The sequence below is a fragment of the Muntiacus reevesi genome, chromosome 5, assembly GCF_963930625.1.
Source record: "Muntiacus reevesi chromosome 5, mMunRee1.1, whole genome shotgun sequence".
Taxonomy (NCBI): domain Eukaryota; kingdom Metazoa; phylum Chordata; class Mammalia; order Artiodactyla; family Cervidae; genus Muntiacus; species Muntiacus reevesi.
In genome coordinates this window covers 28670188-28687067 of record NC_089253.1, presented here as the reverse complement: position 1 = coordinate 28687067, position 16880 = coordinate 28670188, and the positions used below count along the sequence as shown (strand labels likewise).

The window sequence follows — 16880 nt, the reverse complement described above, 5'->3', positions numbered from 1 at the left end:
AATACTGGGGTGGGTAGCCTATCCCTTCTCCAGCGGATCTCCCCGACCCAGGAATGGAATCGGGGTCTCCTGCATTGCAGGCGGGTTCTTTACCAACTGAGCCATCAGGGAAGCCCCAACACCCTGTCAGGGAAACGTTTATACCTTTTTTTCTTTTCAGGCACGTGAGGGAAATGATGCCAGACTTTTCCAAGGTCCAAGCACAGTTGGTTCGGTGGTAACAGCGGAGAGGCAGGCAAGCCCCTGGGGCGGCCAGGCCTGGCCAGCTCCCCTGAAGTTCATGTTCAAGTCCAAGCGCACTGGCCAGGCGCAGCCCTGCAGGCACGAAAGCCAGGCCAAGTGAGATGGGCAAACGGTGGCGAGTCCTGGGTTAAACAGAGTGAAGGGACATCGCTTTGGGATGTTGATGGTCATGTGAAGCAGCCGCAGGGGATATAGGGAGGGACATTTTCTGAGCTTTTCTTCCCCCTGGAGGGAATGTCAGTATCTTCCTGAGCAGGGTTCCTTGGCTTGTTGGTGTGGGAAACCCTCCTACTGCTGTGCACCTCAAATGCTGGAGGGTGGAGGTGGTTGAATAGGGCCAAGGGGGAGAAGACTCTTCAGAGTCCCTTGGACTGCCAGGAGATGAAAGCAGTCAATCCTAAAGGAAATCAGTCCTGAATATTCATTGGAAGGACTGATGCTGAAGCTGAAGCTCCAATACTTTGGCCACCTGATTCAAAGAACTGATTCATTGGAAAAGACCCTGATGCTGGGAAAGCTTGAAGGAAGGAGGAGAAGGGAGCGATAGAGGATGAGATAGATAGCATCACCTACTCGTTGGACATGAGTTTGAGTAAACTCCAGGAGTTGGCAATGGACAGGGAGGCCTGGCGTGCTACAGTCCATGGGGTCGGACATGACTGAGCAACTGAACTGAACTGAAATAGACTGTAGCCCACCAGTCTTCTGTCCATGGGATTTCCCAGGAAAATCCCATTTCCTCCAGTGGATCTTCCCAACCCAGGGATCAAACCCTTGTCTCTTATGTCTCCTGCATTGCAGTGGATTCTTTACCATCTGAGCCACAGAGGTTTCATTCCTGCCTTCCTACCAAGTGCAGCATTTGTAGTCCTGGAGGAAGTAGCTGCTGGAGGAGGAGCCAGATGAAGGCCTTTTCCCTCTGACCGTAGGTGGGGGTGTCTGTACAGAAGGAAGGGTGAGTGGATACTGGACAGTGAAGGAGGCAGCCTCATAGGGTTAACACAGATACTGGGTTCAGCCTGCCCCATCCCTGCCCCCTGCCCCTGGCAACTTCCTTCCTGTGTTTCAGCGAGTTTGTTGCATTCATTCCGCATTCAGGTGGCTGTTCCTCTTCTGCTCACCTGATTAAGTCCTGAGGCTTACCCACCCTCTACTCAGGGGTTCCACTGTCCCCCCTGGCAGCACAACCGCCCTCTCCTCCCTCCCTCTCCCAGTGGATGATCTGGGAGGGCCACCTCCATCTTTTTTTTTTTTTCCCCGCTAGGGTGGTGTTTCAAAAGCGACTGCCATTAGGTGAAAAGACAACGGGGACACAGGACTACTAAAAGGAAGGAGTTAATCACATTTATTGATCAATGAGTAGGGTAAACAGAAAAGTCAACAGACCTAGGCTAAGCTGCCCCAGGTTGCTTCTGATCTGGGCTCTGTGGAGAGAGGCAGAGGCAGTCTCTCTGGGTTGGTACCAGGAAGGAGCCAGTCCTGGGTCCTGGTGCTCAGGTCCCCTGAGGTGTTGTGTCCCGCTGGGCTACTGGTGGGAGGCATCAACCTGAGCTGTATTCAGTCCTGGGGTCCCGCCCCATCATTCTCCGTCAGCCTGGGCCTGGGCCCATGTGGGGCAGGGTGCCCTGGACGAGAGGCGGGTGGAGGAGATCCTGGCTTGGTGCTGGGGAGTGCCCAAGCGGTGAGGAGGTATGAGCATGGCCAGGATCAGAGCCCAGGGTAATAGAGTCGGTGGCGGGCCCGTGAGGCGCCCCTGAGCTCAGAGGATACAGTGTTCCTGGGCCTTCTCTCCAAAGTAAAAGCGGCTGAAGAGGAAGGGGCTCAGGTTGATGGTCTGGAAGTGGCCCTCGAGCACCATCTCGGCCACAGCCCGCCCCACGGCGGGGGCCTGCTGGAGCCCGTGGCCGCTGAAGCCCGTTGCAAAGTACATGTTGACGACAAGGGGGTGGGGGCCCACCACGCCATTCTGGTCAAAGGTGTTGTAGTCATAATAACCAGCCCAGGCGCTCCGGACCTGTGGGGGCACGAGACATGGGGCTCCTGGGAGGGCTGCCCATGCACCCCACCTCACTCTCGGTACCCCTACCACCGCTGAGCGGGCCCACGGAATGGTCCTCAGCCCTTGTGAAGTGGAGGCCCCTGTTGCGTGGGGTGGCCGGCAGGCTCTGGGAGCAGGCCCAGACGTTCCAGGGTCATCTGTCCAGTTACCTTTAGAGTCTCAAAAGCTGGTACCCTCCGGGCCAAACGGGGCCACACCTTCTCCTGGAAGAAATCATAGTCCACTTCCAGGTTCCCTGGGTCTGGCTCCTCCTCCTGGTAGGGAGAGGTGGGGACAGGGCTGATGTTGTCCAGGAAACAAGGGCAGATCCAGACGTCACCGACCTCTTTAGTTGGACCCCTTGGTGAGCGGGGGCTGGGGGGAAAGAGACCCCAGTTCAAAGCCAGAGGGGATTGTGGCATCAGTACCCACGTGGGACCCTCCAAGGAAGCCTGACTCCTGAGTGACACCCGCTCTCCATCTCCTCGCCGGCACCCTGACCCCACGGAGCTTACCTCTGTGGGGCTACAGCCGCCCAGATAGTTGTTGCCTAATCCTTCCCGACGGAAATAGGCTCCACTGGGGTCTGCGACGAGCGGTGCCTCCAGGCCTGGTCCCTGGGGGCAGTGCCACAGGTACACATACCTGCCGGGACCAGCAGCGTGAGAAGTGGCGTGAACAGTGACCCCCCGGCCCCGACCCTCCTGTCACCACCCCCGCAGAGCCCTGGGGGAGTCACCTTTTCCTCGGCTCCACGGGCAGCCTGGTGCCCTGCATGGTGCCGGGCGGCCCGTTCCCAACGCCAGCCAGCTCTGCGATTTGCCCAGACCAGGCCCCCGCTGCATTGACCACGATGGCACACTCCACCGGCTGGAACTCCTGGCTGCGGTCCATCTTCACCTGCGGCGCCAGAGAGGGAGGGGAGGGAGCTGTCCATTTCTTCCCCAGCCTCGGTTTACCCACACCGGGAGTGGGTAGAGGAAGATCAGGACAGGCGTGTGTAAAATAGCTAGCGAGTGGGATGGGACTGTGTAACACAGGGGGCCCAGCCTGGCGTCTTGTGACTATCAGAGGAGTGGGATGGGAGGGGGGAGGGAGGATCAAGAAAGCAGGGATGTGTGTAGTTATGACCGATTCGCGTTGCGGTACACCAGAAACCACCACAATATGGTAAAGCAATTTTCCTCTATAACAATTTAATCAAAATCCATACACACAAGGGCAGTCATGACCTTCCTCACCCTGTACTCTGCTAAAGGAGGCCCCTGGGCTGGGAACTTACATGGACCTCATGGATCCTTTTCAAAGTCACCTGCTCCCCGCTGCCAGTCTCCATGTGGCTGGAAGAAGAGATGAAACCTGCAGGAAAAAGGGAAGAAGATAAGTCCTTGAGGCCTCGAAGAGGAAGGAAATGGAGCTCCACTGGTTCCCTAAGGACAGAAAGCTGAAGGCTGGGAGCTGTCCCACAGGCACTGAAGCCAACAGGGACAGGGCAGCCGGGATGAACTTGGCTGCATAGGACCGGAGGATGCCGGAACTTCAGGCAGCTCACGAGTCATGGGAAAATCTGCTTAGGAGCTGGAGTGAGGATGCTCAGGGCCAGACCTGGGGAGAAGCCCCCACTCCCCTTGCTCAGCCTGTGTGTGCAGGCGAGACCCAGCGTGGGCTGGCCTCCCCGCCGGCAGAGACACAGGCCGTGTGCACTGGGCCGCAGACTCACGCGTCACCTCTCCTTGGCAGAAAAGGACCCCCATGGACTGTAACTTTCGCCGAAGCCCCTGAAGCAGACACCAGGGGTCAAACCAACCCTCGTTCTCCAGCCCTGTGAGGAGAAAGAAGACTCGTGAAGGGGGCCTAGGACCCTCCTCTCCTGTTGTCTTCCCCACACCCCTTGACTCTCCTTCAGGGCTCATAAGCTGCGGAATGTCACGTTGACTGACTGCACCAGAGCTAGATCCTATGAAAGGACAGAGAGCTGGCCTGGCCCGGGGGAGGTCCTGCCAGCCAGGGGGACGCCCTCCTTGGCTGCGGGGTGCTGAGACTTCTAACCTGAGGTGCCCCTCAACCTCTGACCCCCTCTCCAAGCAAGGCTCACCGTATGATGCCAAGGCCACTCCCTCTGTGTTGATCCAGGGAAACTTTTTCTGAAGCTGCTCCGGAGACATCAGACAGACTTTGGCTCCTTCCTGCCTGGAGAAATGTGTGGGTCTGCGCGCGTGTGCTCGATGAGGGTGTGTATGGGGGGGAGGTGGGGGGGAGACAAGGATGGGCCTGGCTCCACGGTCACCTCACCCACGTCACTGCTCCTTGCTGCCTGGTCAAGACTCTTCAGCCTCTGCCCTCCCTTTCCAGTCTGACAGCCTAGACTCCCTTTGGCCACACCAAGCCCCCTGCCACCCCCTAACTATACCCTGTGCTTTCACAACAGGGAGGGTCGCTCTGTTCTACTCAGGGGGCCCTCCCCGTCCACCGTCCAGTACAGTCCTGCTCACCATACAACTGTCCCCTCTGCGACCCTGATGCCCAAAGGCAGCATCACGGGTGCTCAAAGGACACACTCACACGCCGGACGAGGCAGTCTGGTTCAAATCCTGGCGCCACCACCTACTAGCTCTGGGTACCTCAGGTTCCCCATGTGGGAAATGGGGATGTTCTGACAACTAAACGAGTTAATATTTGTAATGCATTGAGGATGTGACTTGATGTCACTAGTGAAAGTCATAGAACGGTCTGGGGAAGGTGCCGGCTCTTGACTGGCTGGTCATGAGACCCCCATAGCCTTTGACACGAGTCCCCTATAAAGCCTACGAGCTCTACTCTCTGGCTGTTAGAGAAAACACGTGTGGATTCGTGGGACTTGGCAGGAGGGATGTGTACTGGGGGGTTCTCATCGCCTGAGAATTTAGGAACCATCGTGGCAGCTACTGTCCATGTCTGGACACAGCACTTAGCACGGGACACTGGGGGTTTGTCCATGTCCATCTTCCTGCCAGACTGAGCTCCTAGGGAGCAGGGCCCGTCTCATCGGCTCTGTCACCCCGGCTTCTAAAGTGAGTCAGAGGCCGGCTGAGATGCAGCGCGGAGGCTGCGCCAGGCGCCCACCTCTGCATTTTCACATTGTGTTCCATGATCGCAGCCCCCTCCTCAGAAGCCAGAAGGAGGTAACCGGAGGGGTTGAACTGGAGGTCCAGGGGAGGGTCATCGACCACCGCCAGGTACTCCTGTGTGCAAAGAAAAGCTCATCCAAGAAACTGACTTCAAGAAGGAAGGCAGTGGGACTTCCCTGGTGTCCAAAGGCTAAGACTCTGAGCTCCCAATGCAGGGGGCTCAGGTTCAATCCCTGGTCACAGAATTAGATTCCACATGCCACATCTAGAGATCCGACAAGCTGTAACTAGAGATCCTGCATAATGCAACAAAGATCAAAGATTCTGCATGCTGCAACTTAACACCCAGTGCAGCCAAATAAATTAATTAAAAAAAAAAAAAAAAAGAAAGGAGAGGGAACTTTTCTGGCTTTCCTACCACAACCCTCAGCTCAGTGCCCTGACCCGGAGAAAAGCCCCCTCCAGGCACTGCCACTGAGAAGAAAACTGGCGTTTCCAACTCCTAGCTGCCCTGTCTCCCCTGCCAGCAGGACTGCCCCCCTCTCTGTGCTAAAGGAGGGGTCGCCACCTCCACCCCCCAATCTCACATTGATGTTCCGGAGAAATTCGGCCGAAAAGAGGGAGAGCTGGACGTTCTGAGGCAATGAGAACTGCTGGCGAATCCCGCCCACGGAGAGCACGGTGGAGGCCCGGGCATACTGCGGAGACGAGAGAAGGTGAGGCGGGCCCTGTCCCACGCAAACAGAATACTCTCGTGCAGGGTGAGAGTCACATGCCCAAAGTTGAAGGGGAGTCCTACCTTCAGATTATTTTAGATTATTTTATAATCTAAGAGGAGCTGAAGTGAACTGAAGGCAGTGAGGACAATGGTCATTAAAATCCTTATTAGGATAGGTACAGAGCAAAGGGTCACTATCAAATGGCAGGACACCCTCATACGAAATGTTACAAAATGGTAATGGCCCTGAAGTCCAAGGCTGGAGAATGACGTTTGGTTCTACTAACTGGAAAATAGAGGGACATGGCCAATGGAGCAAGACCTGTGACTAGCCAGCAGTGGTAAACAGGAACAATTAAAGCACAAAAACCTCAGAAACAATGACGCCTGCAAGGGGGTTGTAATAACTGTTTGAGCTGATTACAGCTAGAATGCAGGCCATTCTGCAATCTCTAAACACACAACGTTGTGAAATTCGCTTTCAAAAGCAAAAACCTTACTGTCAAGGTCACTAGTTTGAGGAAGAACCTGGGGCTGTTTCACAACAAGGGCTGAAGTCCTGTCCCTTCAGAGATTTCGGCCTTTCTTCTCCTCCCCTGCCCTTGACTCTGAGTCGCGGGACCTGCCCCACCCCAGACCTCACCGTGTGGTCCCGCTCCACCACCAGCACCCGAATGGCGCCTCGCTGCTTCTCCAGCCTCTTCAGCCAGTAGGCCACCGACAGGCCAAGCACCCCACCCCCCACAATCACCACATCTGAGCGTTCGGGGGGCAGGTGGCTGGTGTCATACAGAGGGCTCCAAGCCCCGCCAGGGAAGATGGACTGGATCTTCTTCTTGATCTCCGACACCTTTCCATCCCAGTCTGTGGGACGCAGTTATGGTCAGAAAGGGCCATGCATCTCCTTTCCAAGATGCGGGGTGGGGTGTGTGTGTGCCGAGGTTGGAGGATGGGCATAGGAGAAGGTGGGCTAAACTGACACTGAGTTTTTAGTCCTCACAAGGTCAGCTGGCACCCAGCAGCATTCCACAGCTTTGCCTCACGGTCTCTGCGCCCGAGTCTCACTTCCTTTGAGTGCATCATACCTAGCACTGCAAGATTCAGCTTCCTGAAATGAACACTCTCTACTCTCCCTAGGCCAGGTGACTTACACATTTCTCTCCTGGGCTTCTGGACCAATAGGTCCCGGCACATCTAGAGCCACAGGGCCCTCAGAAGCATGGACCTCTGAGTGGCACCTTCTCCTGGATATTCACCACCACCAGCAAATCTACACTCACGTCCTGTCTGTTATCAAATTCTTATGACTTTGCCTCTTAAATATCTCTCCGATCTGTCCCCTTTTTTTCCCCATCTCTACCACCACTGCCCTGGACCAAACCACAATGATGTCTTTCCTGCGAAGGCTGTTAAGAGCTCCCATTTCCACTCATTCCCCTCTTGTCCTACCCCCCCAACTTCTTTCCTCTATCACAGCTTTGTTGTCGTTGTTCAATAGCTAAGTCATGTCCAACTCTGACCCCATGGTCTGCAGCACGCCAGGCCTCCCTGTCCATCACCAACTCCCAGAGCATGCGCAAACCCATGTCCACTGAGTCGATGATGCTATCCAACCATCTAATCCTGTCGACCCCTTCTGCTCCTGCCTTTTCAATCTTTCCCAGCATCAGGGTCTTTTCCAGTGAGTCTATCATAGCTAGAATGACCTCTTCTGAACATTAATCTAGTCGAACACTCTTTTGCTTAGAACCTTCCATGGCTTCCCATCACTCTAAGGATAAAGGTTCGAAATCCTTCATGTGGCCTGTGAGACACTGCCCGATCTTGCTCTTGTTCACCTTGTCTTCCCAGAACCCTCCAACCTCACCCCTTCATTTCTGCCAGAGGACCCACACAGGTGTTCTCTGCTTTGAAACTGTGCCCACTTCTTTGCCCAGTTAACTCCTTGGTTCCTTTAGATCTCAGCTCAGTTATCATTTTCTCAGGGATGCCTTTCCTGACCTCCCCTAGCCTATGTCAAGTTCTCCTATTACTATCTCATAGCTCAGTGAACTGTTCTTTTGCAACATGCAGCACACTTGCAACTTTGAACTCATTTGTGATTGCTTCATACTGTGCTATGTCTACCTTCTCCACCAAATCTCCAGCCTAGCACAGTGCCTGGCACATCCTAAGTGCCCAATAAGTGCCTTGAATACATGAATCTTTTTGTCTTGCACACCAAGCTCATAAATCTCCAAGTCTTCTGTCACTGTCTCCAGTTCCAAGTTCAAACTCTTCTCAGCATTCGAGTCTTTCTTTGATCTGGACTTAACCTTACCCATCATTTCATACTACTACTCAACTCTCTATCCGGATGGCCTTTGCTAATTACTTGCACAAAAACAATACTTTTCCCTACCCTTCGCTCAGTTCTCCAGAACCTGGAACTCACACTTTCTTTGAGCCAGTAAACATCATCTTTCAAGGCTGATCTCAGTTCCCACCTGTTCCATGTATGGCTACCAACACTATGTACTGGCAGTGCAGGACATCGTCCCAGTTGGCTTCTCTTCAGTTTTCAACTGGTCTACAAAGCCTTCCCTCACCTCAGACACCTCCAGGACATGTATCAAATCCTCTCTTTCTCTTCTTTCCTCCTCACTGCCTCAAAGCAGCATCCTGCATGCGAGCAGGACTTCATTAATTTCTGTGCAACCAATGAATCAGCCTGGCTGCTATTCTGGTGGCAAACTCAGGCATAGAATGATCTGGGATGCGTCACCTGAGAAGGGCAACTCTGGGATCCATACCCCTGTCCAGGCTCTACAAGCTCCAGCAGACAAGGTTACTCCCTACTCCGAGCGACCCACTGTCTTCCCAGCATGGGCAGGGATTCTGAGTCCTGAAGGTCACAAGGCTGGAGACTGGGGACACCCCAGAACCATGATACCCTCCGCTGCCCTCAACTTTACCCAGAGTAGAGCCTCCTCTGTATGTGCCTAGCCCCCGTCCGGAGAGGTACGGGCCCAGGCGGAGCCGCAGCGCCCTCTGAAGCATGGCCCTGCTGCTCCTGGCCGCTAGGAGAGCGGCACCCTACCCGGGTAGTCTCAGCCTGCAGTCACTGCTATGCGCCGCCAGTCGCTCATTCGAGCACATTGGCCAGCGACGCCTCCGGGCCCCGCCGCCCCACCCTATTGGCGGTTGACCCCTCCCGTGACATGCTGAGAGCCCCGCCCAGGCCCGCCCCCACCCTCCATTGGCCAGCCTGGCGTCTACGTCAGTCCTGCGCGCCCGTGGGCGGAGCCGGGGAGGGATCCGAGCGGCGTTGAGCGGAAGTGCGGCTGCGCTGGTTTCCGGGGCCGCTGGTGTGACGTGTCCCGCGCTTGGCGCAGCAGGAAGCGGCGGCGATCGAGGCCTGAGTTCCCGGCGCCGGCCCCGGCTCCTATCCCGCTGCCGCCATGCTCGACTTCTTCACCATTTTTTCCAAAGGCGGGCTCGTTCTCTGGTGCTTTCAGGGAGTGAGCGACTCATGCACCGGGCCCGTTAACGCGTTAATTCGTTCCGTGCTGCTGCAGGTACCGCCCCCGCGGGATCAGAACTCCGGGCTCATCCCCCTCACCCTGACCCGACCCCTAATCCCCCTCGACTGATACCGGGCCTCCCTCTCACCCTGTCGGCCCACCTCAAACTGGTCGCTCGCTCGTAGCCGGGACTCTACTTCTTTCTCCCGCCCCCATCAGACCGTCCCTCAACTTTGCTATGTCCCCTCCCCCACTCCCGCTTTCTGGGACTCTGGCCGGATTCCGTAGTCTATTGAGACCTCCCTTCGTTCTCCCCTTTCGCTGCCAGCGGCTTGATTTTCTGTTGTCGCAAAGGCTGGATGAGATAAAGGATGAAAGAACGTCTTTTAAGAAGTGTAGGTAGTTAGTGTCCGGCTGCCGGTAAACCTGATTGTTTACATGAGGACTCCCTTCTCGCTCGCCCATGTCGGTCCCTCCCACCTTTCCCCTCCTTCCCCCCACTACACTTTTCTCCCAGGTGCATGCTGGAGAGCAGTGCCCCTGAATCTTTTGGCCCTGGGGGACAGGTTTGAGTTTAGGGGAATGTCTGGTTCCTTCCCAAAGGCAGTCCTGGAGGGGCCCAACTCCAGGGGTTTGAGGGGACAGTCTGAACTCTGAGATATACTCTTTTTCCAGGAGAGAGGAGGTAACAACTCCTTCACCCATGAGGCACTCACTCTCAAGTATAAACTGGACAACCAGTTTGAGTTGGTGTTTGTGGTAAGTGAGAGTATTTTAGAGGGATAACGATTACATTGACAGGCAGTCCTGATGATTCAGAAGATCCTGATTAATTACACCCAGTGTCTACGATGAAGTAACTGAGAAAACAAGGAGGGTGGAGGGGGAAAGGGAAGCCGCTCTTGGGCCCAGTCAGAGGGCTTGGCTGTTCCTCAGGTCAGGGAAGCCAGCCAGGGTGCTGAGCCAGTCCCTGGAGGCCTGGGTCCAGTTGGCTTTCCTCTGTTCTGGGCCGGCGCATAAGCAGATCTACTGGCTCTCTTCCTTCCCCTGAACAGGTAGGTTTTCAGAAGATCCTAACACTGACGTATGTGGACAAGTTGATAGACGACGTTCACCGGCTATTCCGAGACAAGTACCGCACTGAGATCCAACAGCAGAGTGCCTTGAGTCTATTGAATGGCACTTTCGATTTCCAGAATGACTTTCTGCGGCTCCTTCGGTGAGAGGCCTTCCCTCTCCAAAATCAATTTCTGAGACTTGATGAATTCCCTTCCTTCCCAAGAGTGGGTAGTATGCTGTGGGTTGACAGGGGCTCCTGAGTTGGCTTCCCGGTTCTGATTGCCTTGGTGTGAGGGCCCTTCCCCTGGATTTAGACTGTCCACTTTTTCTCTCTGGGCTTCCCTGGTGGCTCAGATGGTAAAGAATACCTGCAATGTGGGAGACCCAGGTTTGATCCCTGGCATGGGAAGATCCCCTGGAGAAAGAAATGGCAACCCACTCTTGAATTCTTGACTGGAGAATCCCATGGACAGAGGAGCCTAGACCACCAGGCTCCTCTGTCCATAGGATCACAGAGTCAGGCACGACTGAAGCGACTTAGCACGAACTTTTCTCTTTAGTGAAGCAGAGGAGAGCAGTAAGATCCGTGCTCCCACTACCATGAAGAAATTTGAAGATTCTGAAAAGGCCAAGAAACCTGTGAGATCCATGATTGAGACACGGGGTGAAAAACCTAAGGAAAAAGCCAAGAATAACAAGAAAAACAAGGGGGCCAAGAAGGAAGGTGAGTTTTGAACTTGGACATCCAGGGGCATGAGACGTTGTTAAGGTGGCGCTGAACATCCAGGGGCATGAGACGTTGTTAAGGTGGCACTGAAGTGGTTCCCTGTCCTTCCCTTTGTCATCGTTTGACTCCCTGGCTCAGGTGCCCACCACCCTCATCATCGTCCCCAGTCTTGGTGATCCCCCAGGGTTTCTTCATGGTTTTCTCTGAATGATCTCGGAGGCTTTCCCCCATTTGTCTATTTTGTTGGAATTTGGTCTTTTTTTTTTTTTTCAGTGGGTTTTCTCCTTGACAGGTTCTGATGGCCCTCTGGCTACTAGCAAAGCAGCCCCCACAGAAAAGTCAGGTCTTCCAGTGGGACCTGAGAACGGGGAGGAACTTTCCAAAGAGGAGCAGATCCGCAGGAAGCGGGAAGAGTTCATTCAGAAGCATGGGAGGGGTATGGAGAAGTCCGGGTGAGCAGCCCAGCTTTGCGCTAAGCTTTTGCTATCCAGGCACACTGGGGGCGAGGGAGTCCTTGTCGCTGAGGTGGATGCTGCCTGTCCTGCTTCTCCACTGTAAATCTCTCTACTGTAACCCTTCACAGCAAGTCCAGTAAGTCAGATGCTCCCAAGGAGAAGGGCAAAAAGGCACCCCGGGTGTGGGCACTGGGAGGCTCTGCTAACAAGGAAGTTCTGGACTACAGCACTCCCACCACCAACGGAGCCCCCGAAGTGGCCCCGCCCGAGGATATCAACCTGGTAAGAGGTAGCAGGGGCCAGGGTGAGGGTACTGGTAATAAGAAGCAGGGGAGGAAGGAGAGATGAGGAGGGCAGTCCCCTTGATTCCTTGGAGCCAGAGGATGGGTTACATTTGGAGCTTCTGGAGTCAAAGGGGCGGAGCAGTGTAAGACCAGGGTCACTCCAGGCTTCCCTCTCTGCCAGCTTATAGTTTGCTGACCCGTTCTTCCTTTCCCCATACTCTCCAGATTCGAGGGACTGGGTCCGGGAGGCAGCTTCAGGATCTGGACTGCAGCAGCTCAGATGATGAAGGAGCTGCTCAGAACTCCACCAAGCCTAGGTATGGGATTCCAGGTGGCGGGTGGTGGCTGTGGCTCCAGAGGGATAGGACTTGCTGGCTGCCTGCTGGCTTTCTGGGCATCTGTGGTTTTCTGTGCCTGCAGTGCTACCAAGGGGACTCTGGGTGGCATGTTTGGGATGCTGAAGGGCCTTGTGGGTTCCAAGAGCTTGACTCGTGAAGACATGGAATCTGTGCTGGACAAGATGCGTGACCATCTCATTGGTGAGTCAGGACAGGGTAGACTCGTGTTTTGGGGGTAAGGATGGTGGGGTAGAAGGGCTATACCATGGGGGTCATTCAGTCCTGCCGGGACACTCACCCCACACTTGTCCCCCTCCTTAGCTAAGAACGTGGCAGCAGACATTGCAGTCCAGCTCTGTGATTCCGTGGCCAACAAGTTGGAAGGGAAGGTGATGGGGACGTTCAGCAGTAAGTATCTCCCCAGATCCCGAAGTGCTTGGGTGGAGGTTATGAAGTCACCACCATTCTTATTACGTGCGTGACTGTTGACAAACTATAATCTCTAAATCTCCGTCATTTCACTTAGACTTCAGGTGTTCGTGACACCTAACTTAAGAGGATTTGAATAAATTACTTGTCAGGTGCTTAGGGCTGTCAGAGACGGTGCGGATTCCTGGGCAGGATCCTAGTTCCCTTTAACTCGGCCAGATGCCAGGTGTTCAGAGCCCCTGACTTGGGCTTCATGGGTACACCTCCCTGCCCCCCCCCAGCGGTGACTTCCACGGTAAAGCAAGCTCTGCAGGAGTCCTTGGTGCAGATTCTACAGCCGCAGCGCCGTGTAGACATGCTCCGGGACATCATGGATGCCCAGCGCCATCAGCGCCCGTACGTGGTCACTTTCTGTGGTGTGAACGGCGTGGGGAAGTCTACTAACCTTGCCAAGGTCGGTGCGGTTCCCCAGCCTGTCTCTGACGTTGTTTCTTCCACTTTTTACTTCTCTGCCGCTCTGGGGCTGGCTGACAGTTTTGCCTCTTTTGCAGATCTCCTTCTGGCTGTTAGAGAATGGCTTCAGTGTCCTCATCGCTGCCTGTGACACATTTCGTGCCGGGGCCGTAGAACAGCTGCGGACACACACCCGGCGTTTGAGTGCCCTACACCCCCCTGAGAACCATGGCGGCCGCACCATGGTTCAGCTGTTTGAGAAGGGCTACGGCAAGGATGCTGCTGGCATTGCCATGGAGGCCATCGCCTTTGGTACAGTGCACAGGAAGCGGGGAGCTTCTGGGGCCTCTCTGCTCCGGGGGTTGTCTTGGAACTTGCAGAGGACCAGAGTTACCCTACCACCAACTTTCTGCTCAATAACAGCTCAGAATTAGAGATGTGCCATGCCATGCTCTGCTTTGGGGTAACACGTGTAGTTGCAGGCAAACCTCATACATTTGTTTCGTTACCTCAATATTTGGTCACCTTTATCCTCCTGCTAGGGCTTCCCAGGTGTGGCTCAGTGGTAAAGAATCTGCCTGCCAATGCAGGAGACACAAGAGATGCAGGATCCAGCCCTGGGTCGGGAAGATCCCCTGCAGGAGGAAATGCAACCCACTCCAATATCCTTGCCTGGGAAATTCCATGGACAGAGGAGCCTGACGGGCTACAATCCACAGGGTTGCAGAGTCAGACACGGCTGAGTGCACACACATGCACACCCGCCTGCCTGCCTTTCCCTAAATACACTTGATGACAGAGTGTAGAAATTGTTCCTTACATTACCTTGTAACCTGATTGAGAACCTAAGGAAATAAACAGGCAGACTTTTAATAGGGCCAGTTTAGGACCTGTTGAGAGGAAGCTGGAAATGAGTGTAACAATCCAGGAGTTTTGAGTTGACCACTTTTTTCTTTCTAGCACGTAACCAAGGCTTTGATGTGGTGCTGGTGGACACAGCTGGCCGCATGCAAGACAACGCTCCCCTGATGACTGCCCTGGCCAAGCTCATCACTGTCAACACACCCGACCTGGTGCTGTTTGTGGGCGAGGCCTTAGTAGGCAACGAGGCCGTGGACCAGCTGGTGAGGGCTTGGGCCTGGTTCTCTTCCCAACCTCAGCTCTGGCCAGTTGTGTGTGTTATATTTATATCATGTTTCTCCTTTCAGGTCAAGTTCAACAGAGCCTTGGCTGACCATTCTATGGCCCAGACACCTCGGCTCATCGATGGCATTGTCCTTACCAAGTTTGATACCATTGATGACAAGGTAAACATGGACACAGGGCAGAGTGGGACCAGGAGGGGGAATGGCCGTCCTTCACAGGGGAGCGGAGGCTCTAAGGGCACACAGGTTCCAGAGCCGCCTGTCGCTGAGGGCGTGAGGAGGCAGGGTCCAGAGATGACTGGGTATCCTGTCTCTGCTTCAGGTGGGAGCTGCGATCTCTATGACCTACATCACAAGCAAACCCATCGTCTTCGTGGGCACTGGCCAGACCTACTGTGACCTACGCAGTCTAAACGCCAAGGCTGTGGTGGCTGCCCTCATGAAGGCTTAATGTGGCTTTCGCCTGATACCAAATCACCGCTTCCCCCAAAGTCCCCATCCCTGTATCAAGAATGTGCTTTAGAGTATGTGAGCAACTTGTCTTCAGTGTAGTTCAAAGGCAGAGTGAGGGGCGCTCTGGGGCATGCAGCCCCTCCTAACCCCACTCTGTTCAGCCCAGCCTCCACCTGCAAGGAGGGCCTAATCATGTTACAGTCACTGCCCGCTACCCATCCCTGCCCTGCCCCACCCCCATGCTCTTCCCCCTTCCTAATCCAGCATCCCTCACTCTGCCTACAGACTCGGTCTCCTTACAGCTTTGACCAATGGTTAGTAGATCCAACACCAGAGCTCTGCTAGTTAGTGTGGTCACGGGACGTCTGAACATCGTCCCCCGCTCCATTAGAGAAGAGGCTTGAGAGCCTGCTCTGGGTCTCAAATGGCCCCTCTCCGTAGGATACACAGCATTCAGGTCTGCAGGGCCAGGATGACACCCCCACACTGTGGCAGTGTATGGCCTCTTCTTAATTGCTGCTAATTCAATGATCCCTTCCCCTTTTCCCCAAAGCCTCAGCGAGGCCAGGGTGATGTGTTACAGATGAGTGAGAGGGGTCCTCGCCTCCCCCAGAAGGGAAGGGAGCCACGCTGGTTGCATTGGGCTTCTCAGCCTACAGGACCTCCTCCCACTTCCAGAATCCACACGTAACTCTGCATGTTCCCCTTCCCGGGAGAAAACCAACTGTCCGAAGGGGTACATGTTGCCCCCTCCCCCTCCTGCTCCCGAGCGGATCCTGGCTCCTCATCCTCCTCTACAGTGCCTGGTAGACAAGTGCTACATTGAAGAATACAGACCTTGTTAAGATTTGTCCTGTAGCTTGGTATTACAGATGTGCTATTAGTGCAATAAGGTGAAGGCTGTCTGCCCAGAGAAATACATAATTTATATGAAAAAATAAATTTCATAAGTAAATTGCCTTTTAGGTCTTGGAGTCATTTTACAGAGGATTCAAAGCTAAAATCCTACAGCACACTAACTAGAGTTCAGAACATGGCAGGAAGGGAAACGGGAATTGATAATGTTAAGGAATCAGGTGAAAATCCACGCTTGTCCCAAGAATGAGATCACCTTCCCCACAGGGTACAAGAATAGAACTTTTAAAATTTAAATTCGGCCTGTACCTTTGCAGGTCAGGAGTTTTCTAAAGTGACTCAGTAGAGCTGGGGCCCTGGGAAGTAAATGAAGAAGCTTTTAATATTACAGCTCAATTATGTAAAATACTGTACACTGTAAAAGGTCTAGAAAACTAGAGCTTCAAGTCACGTTTTAAAAAAGCCATTAAGCTTAATTGAAAAACCAAGTATAGAGTACAAAACTGTCACGAGGGCCACGGAGAACCCGCGGCATTGAGAGCGAGTGCCCCTGCAGCCGTGGTCGGCAGAAGTGGCCTGCTGGCCTGCTGTGTGGACACAGCCTGTCCAGCCTGGGCTGGGGCGGGGGCTCCATCTGGGCCACTTGGGTATTCAACTGGAACAGGCTGCAGAGGAACCAGCCGGCACGAAGGATTAAGCTGGACATCTCCGCTAACCCCCAGCCTTCAGCCTCTGGGTATTGGTACTTCCTAGGAGCTGCTTCGGGTTCTTGTAAGTTCACTTGTTAAAACACTCCACGGTAGGCCCTTACAGCTTGATCTAATGGTGGCGGATCCTCTAGCCCTCTCAGGTACTATGGTCTGCAGAGAGAAAAAAGATGGTAAGTGAAGTTTCACGTATCAGGTTTGTCCATCGAAAGCTGCAGAAACTGAACTCAAGCTTAATCCTTCGGAAGACAAAACACCAAATACTAGGAAACCTGTGAATGGACTTGGTAGGAAAATCCAGACTCTACAGGAAGGAGAGCTAAGTCCTTCTTCTCCAAGGTCTTAACTGAGTTCTGGGAAAACATT

The 16880-nt window shown here is 54.2% G+C and overlaps 3 protein-coding genes across 10 annotated transcripts in view; 1 reads left to right on the top strand and 2 right to left on the bottom strand.

The window, feature by feature from the left end:
* Window positions 1-1565: 1565 nt before the first annotated feature.
* On the bottom strand, window positions 1566-9231 carry FOXRED1 (FAD dependent oxidoreductase domain containing 1). 4 transcript variants are annotated; one of them, XM_065937379.1, is made up of 11 exons: window positions 9061-9231; window positions 6750-6970; window positions 5976-6086; window positions 5384-5502; window positions 4377-4471; window positions 4002-4103; window positions 3564-3640; window positions 3021-3181; window positions 2797-2926; window positions 2452-2556; window positions 1566-2048 (listed from the first exon to the last, which is right to left on the bottom strand). In XM_065937379.1, exons 1-11 carry the CDS (start codon window positions 9143-9145, stop codon window positions 1833-1835), a joined length of 1422 nt encoding a protein of 473 aa, XP_065793451.1. In that variant the 5' UTR covers window positions 9146-9231; the 3' UTR covers window positions 1566-1832. The 4 variants fall into 4 exon arrangements, with proteins under 4 accessions (XP_065793451.1, XP_065793450.1, XP_065793452.1 ...); XM_065937378.1 differs by having other exon boundaries at window positions 1862-2257; XM_065937380.1 differs by lacking the exon at window positions 6750-6970 and having other exon boundaries at window positions 1862-2257; window positions 9061-9196.
* A 203-nt stretch (window positions 9232-9434) lies between these two features.
* On the top strand, window positions 9435-15907 carry SRPRA (SRP receptor subunit alpha). Its single transcript, XM_065937371.1, has 14 exons — window positions 9435-9663; window positions 10285-10368; window positions 10665-10828; window positions 11229-11392; window positions 11688-11847; window positions 11979-12132; window positions 12360-12451; window positions 12555-12673; window positions 12794-12880; window positions 13183-13355; window positions 13453-13666; window positions 14315-14478; window positions 14563-14661; window positions 14822-15907. Exons 1-14 carry the CDS (start codon window positions 9547-9549, stop codon window positions 14948-14950), a joined length of 1920 nt encoding a protein of 639 aa, XP_065793443.1. The 5' UTR covers window positions 9435-9546; the 3' UTR covers window positions 14951-15907.
* Window positions 15908-16171: 264 nt separating this feature from the next.
* Window positions 16172-16880, bottom strand: part of FAM118B (family with sequence similarity 118 member B) — a 44355-nt gene continuing 43646 nt past the window's right edge. For all 5 annotated transcript variants that reach the window (XM_065937372.1, XM_065937377.1, XM_065937376.1 and 2 more), the window contains exon 8: window positions 16172-16667. In XM_065937372.1, the coding sequence (XP_065793444.1) occupies window positions 16654-16667 (14 nt within the window). In that variant the 3' untranslated portion in view covers window positions 16172-16653. The remainder of the gene's footprint in view (window positions 16668-16880) is intronic.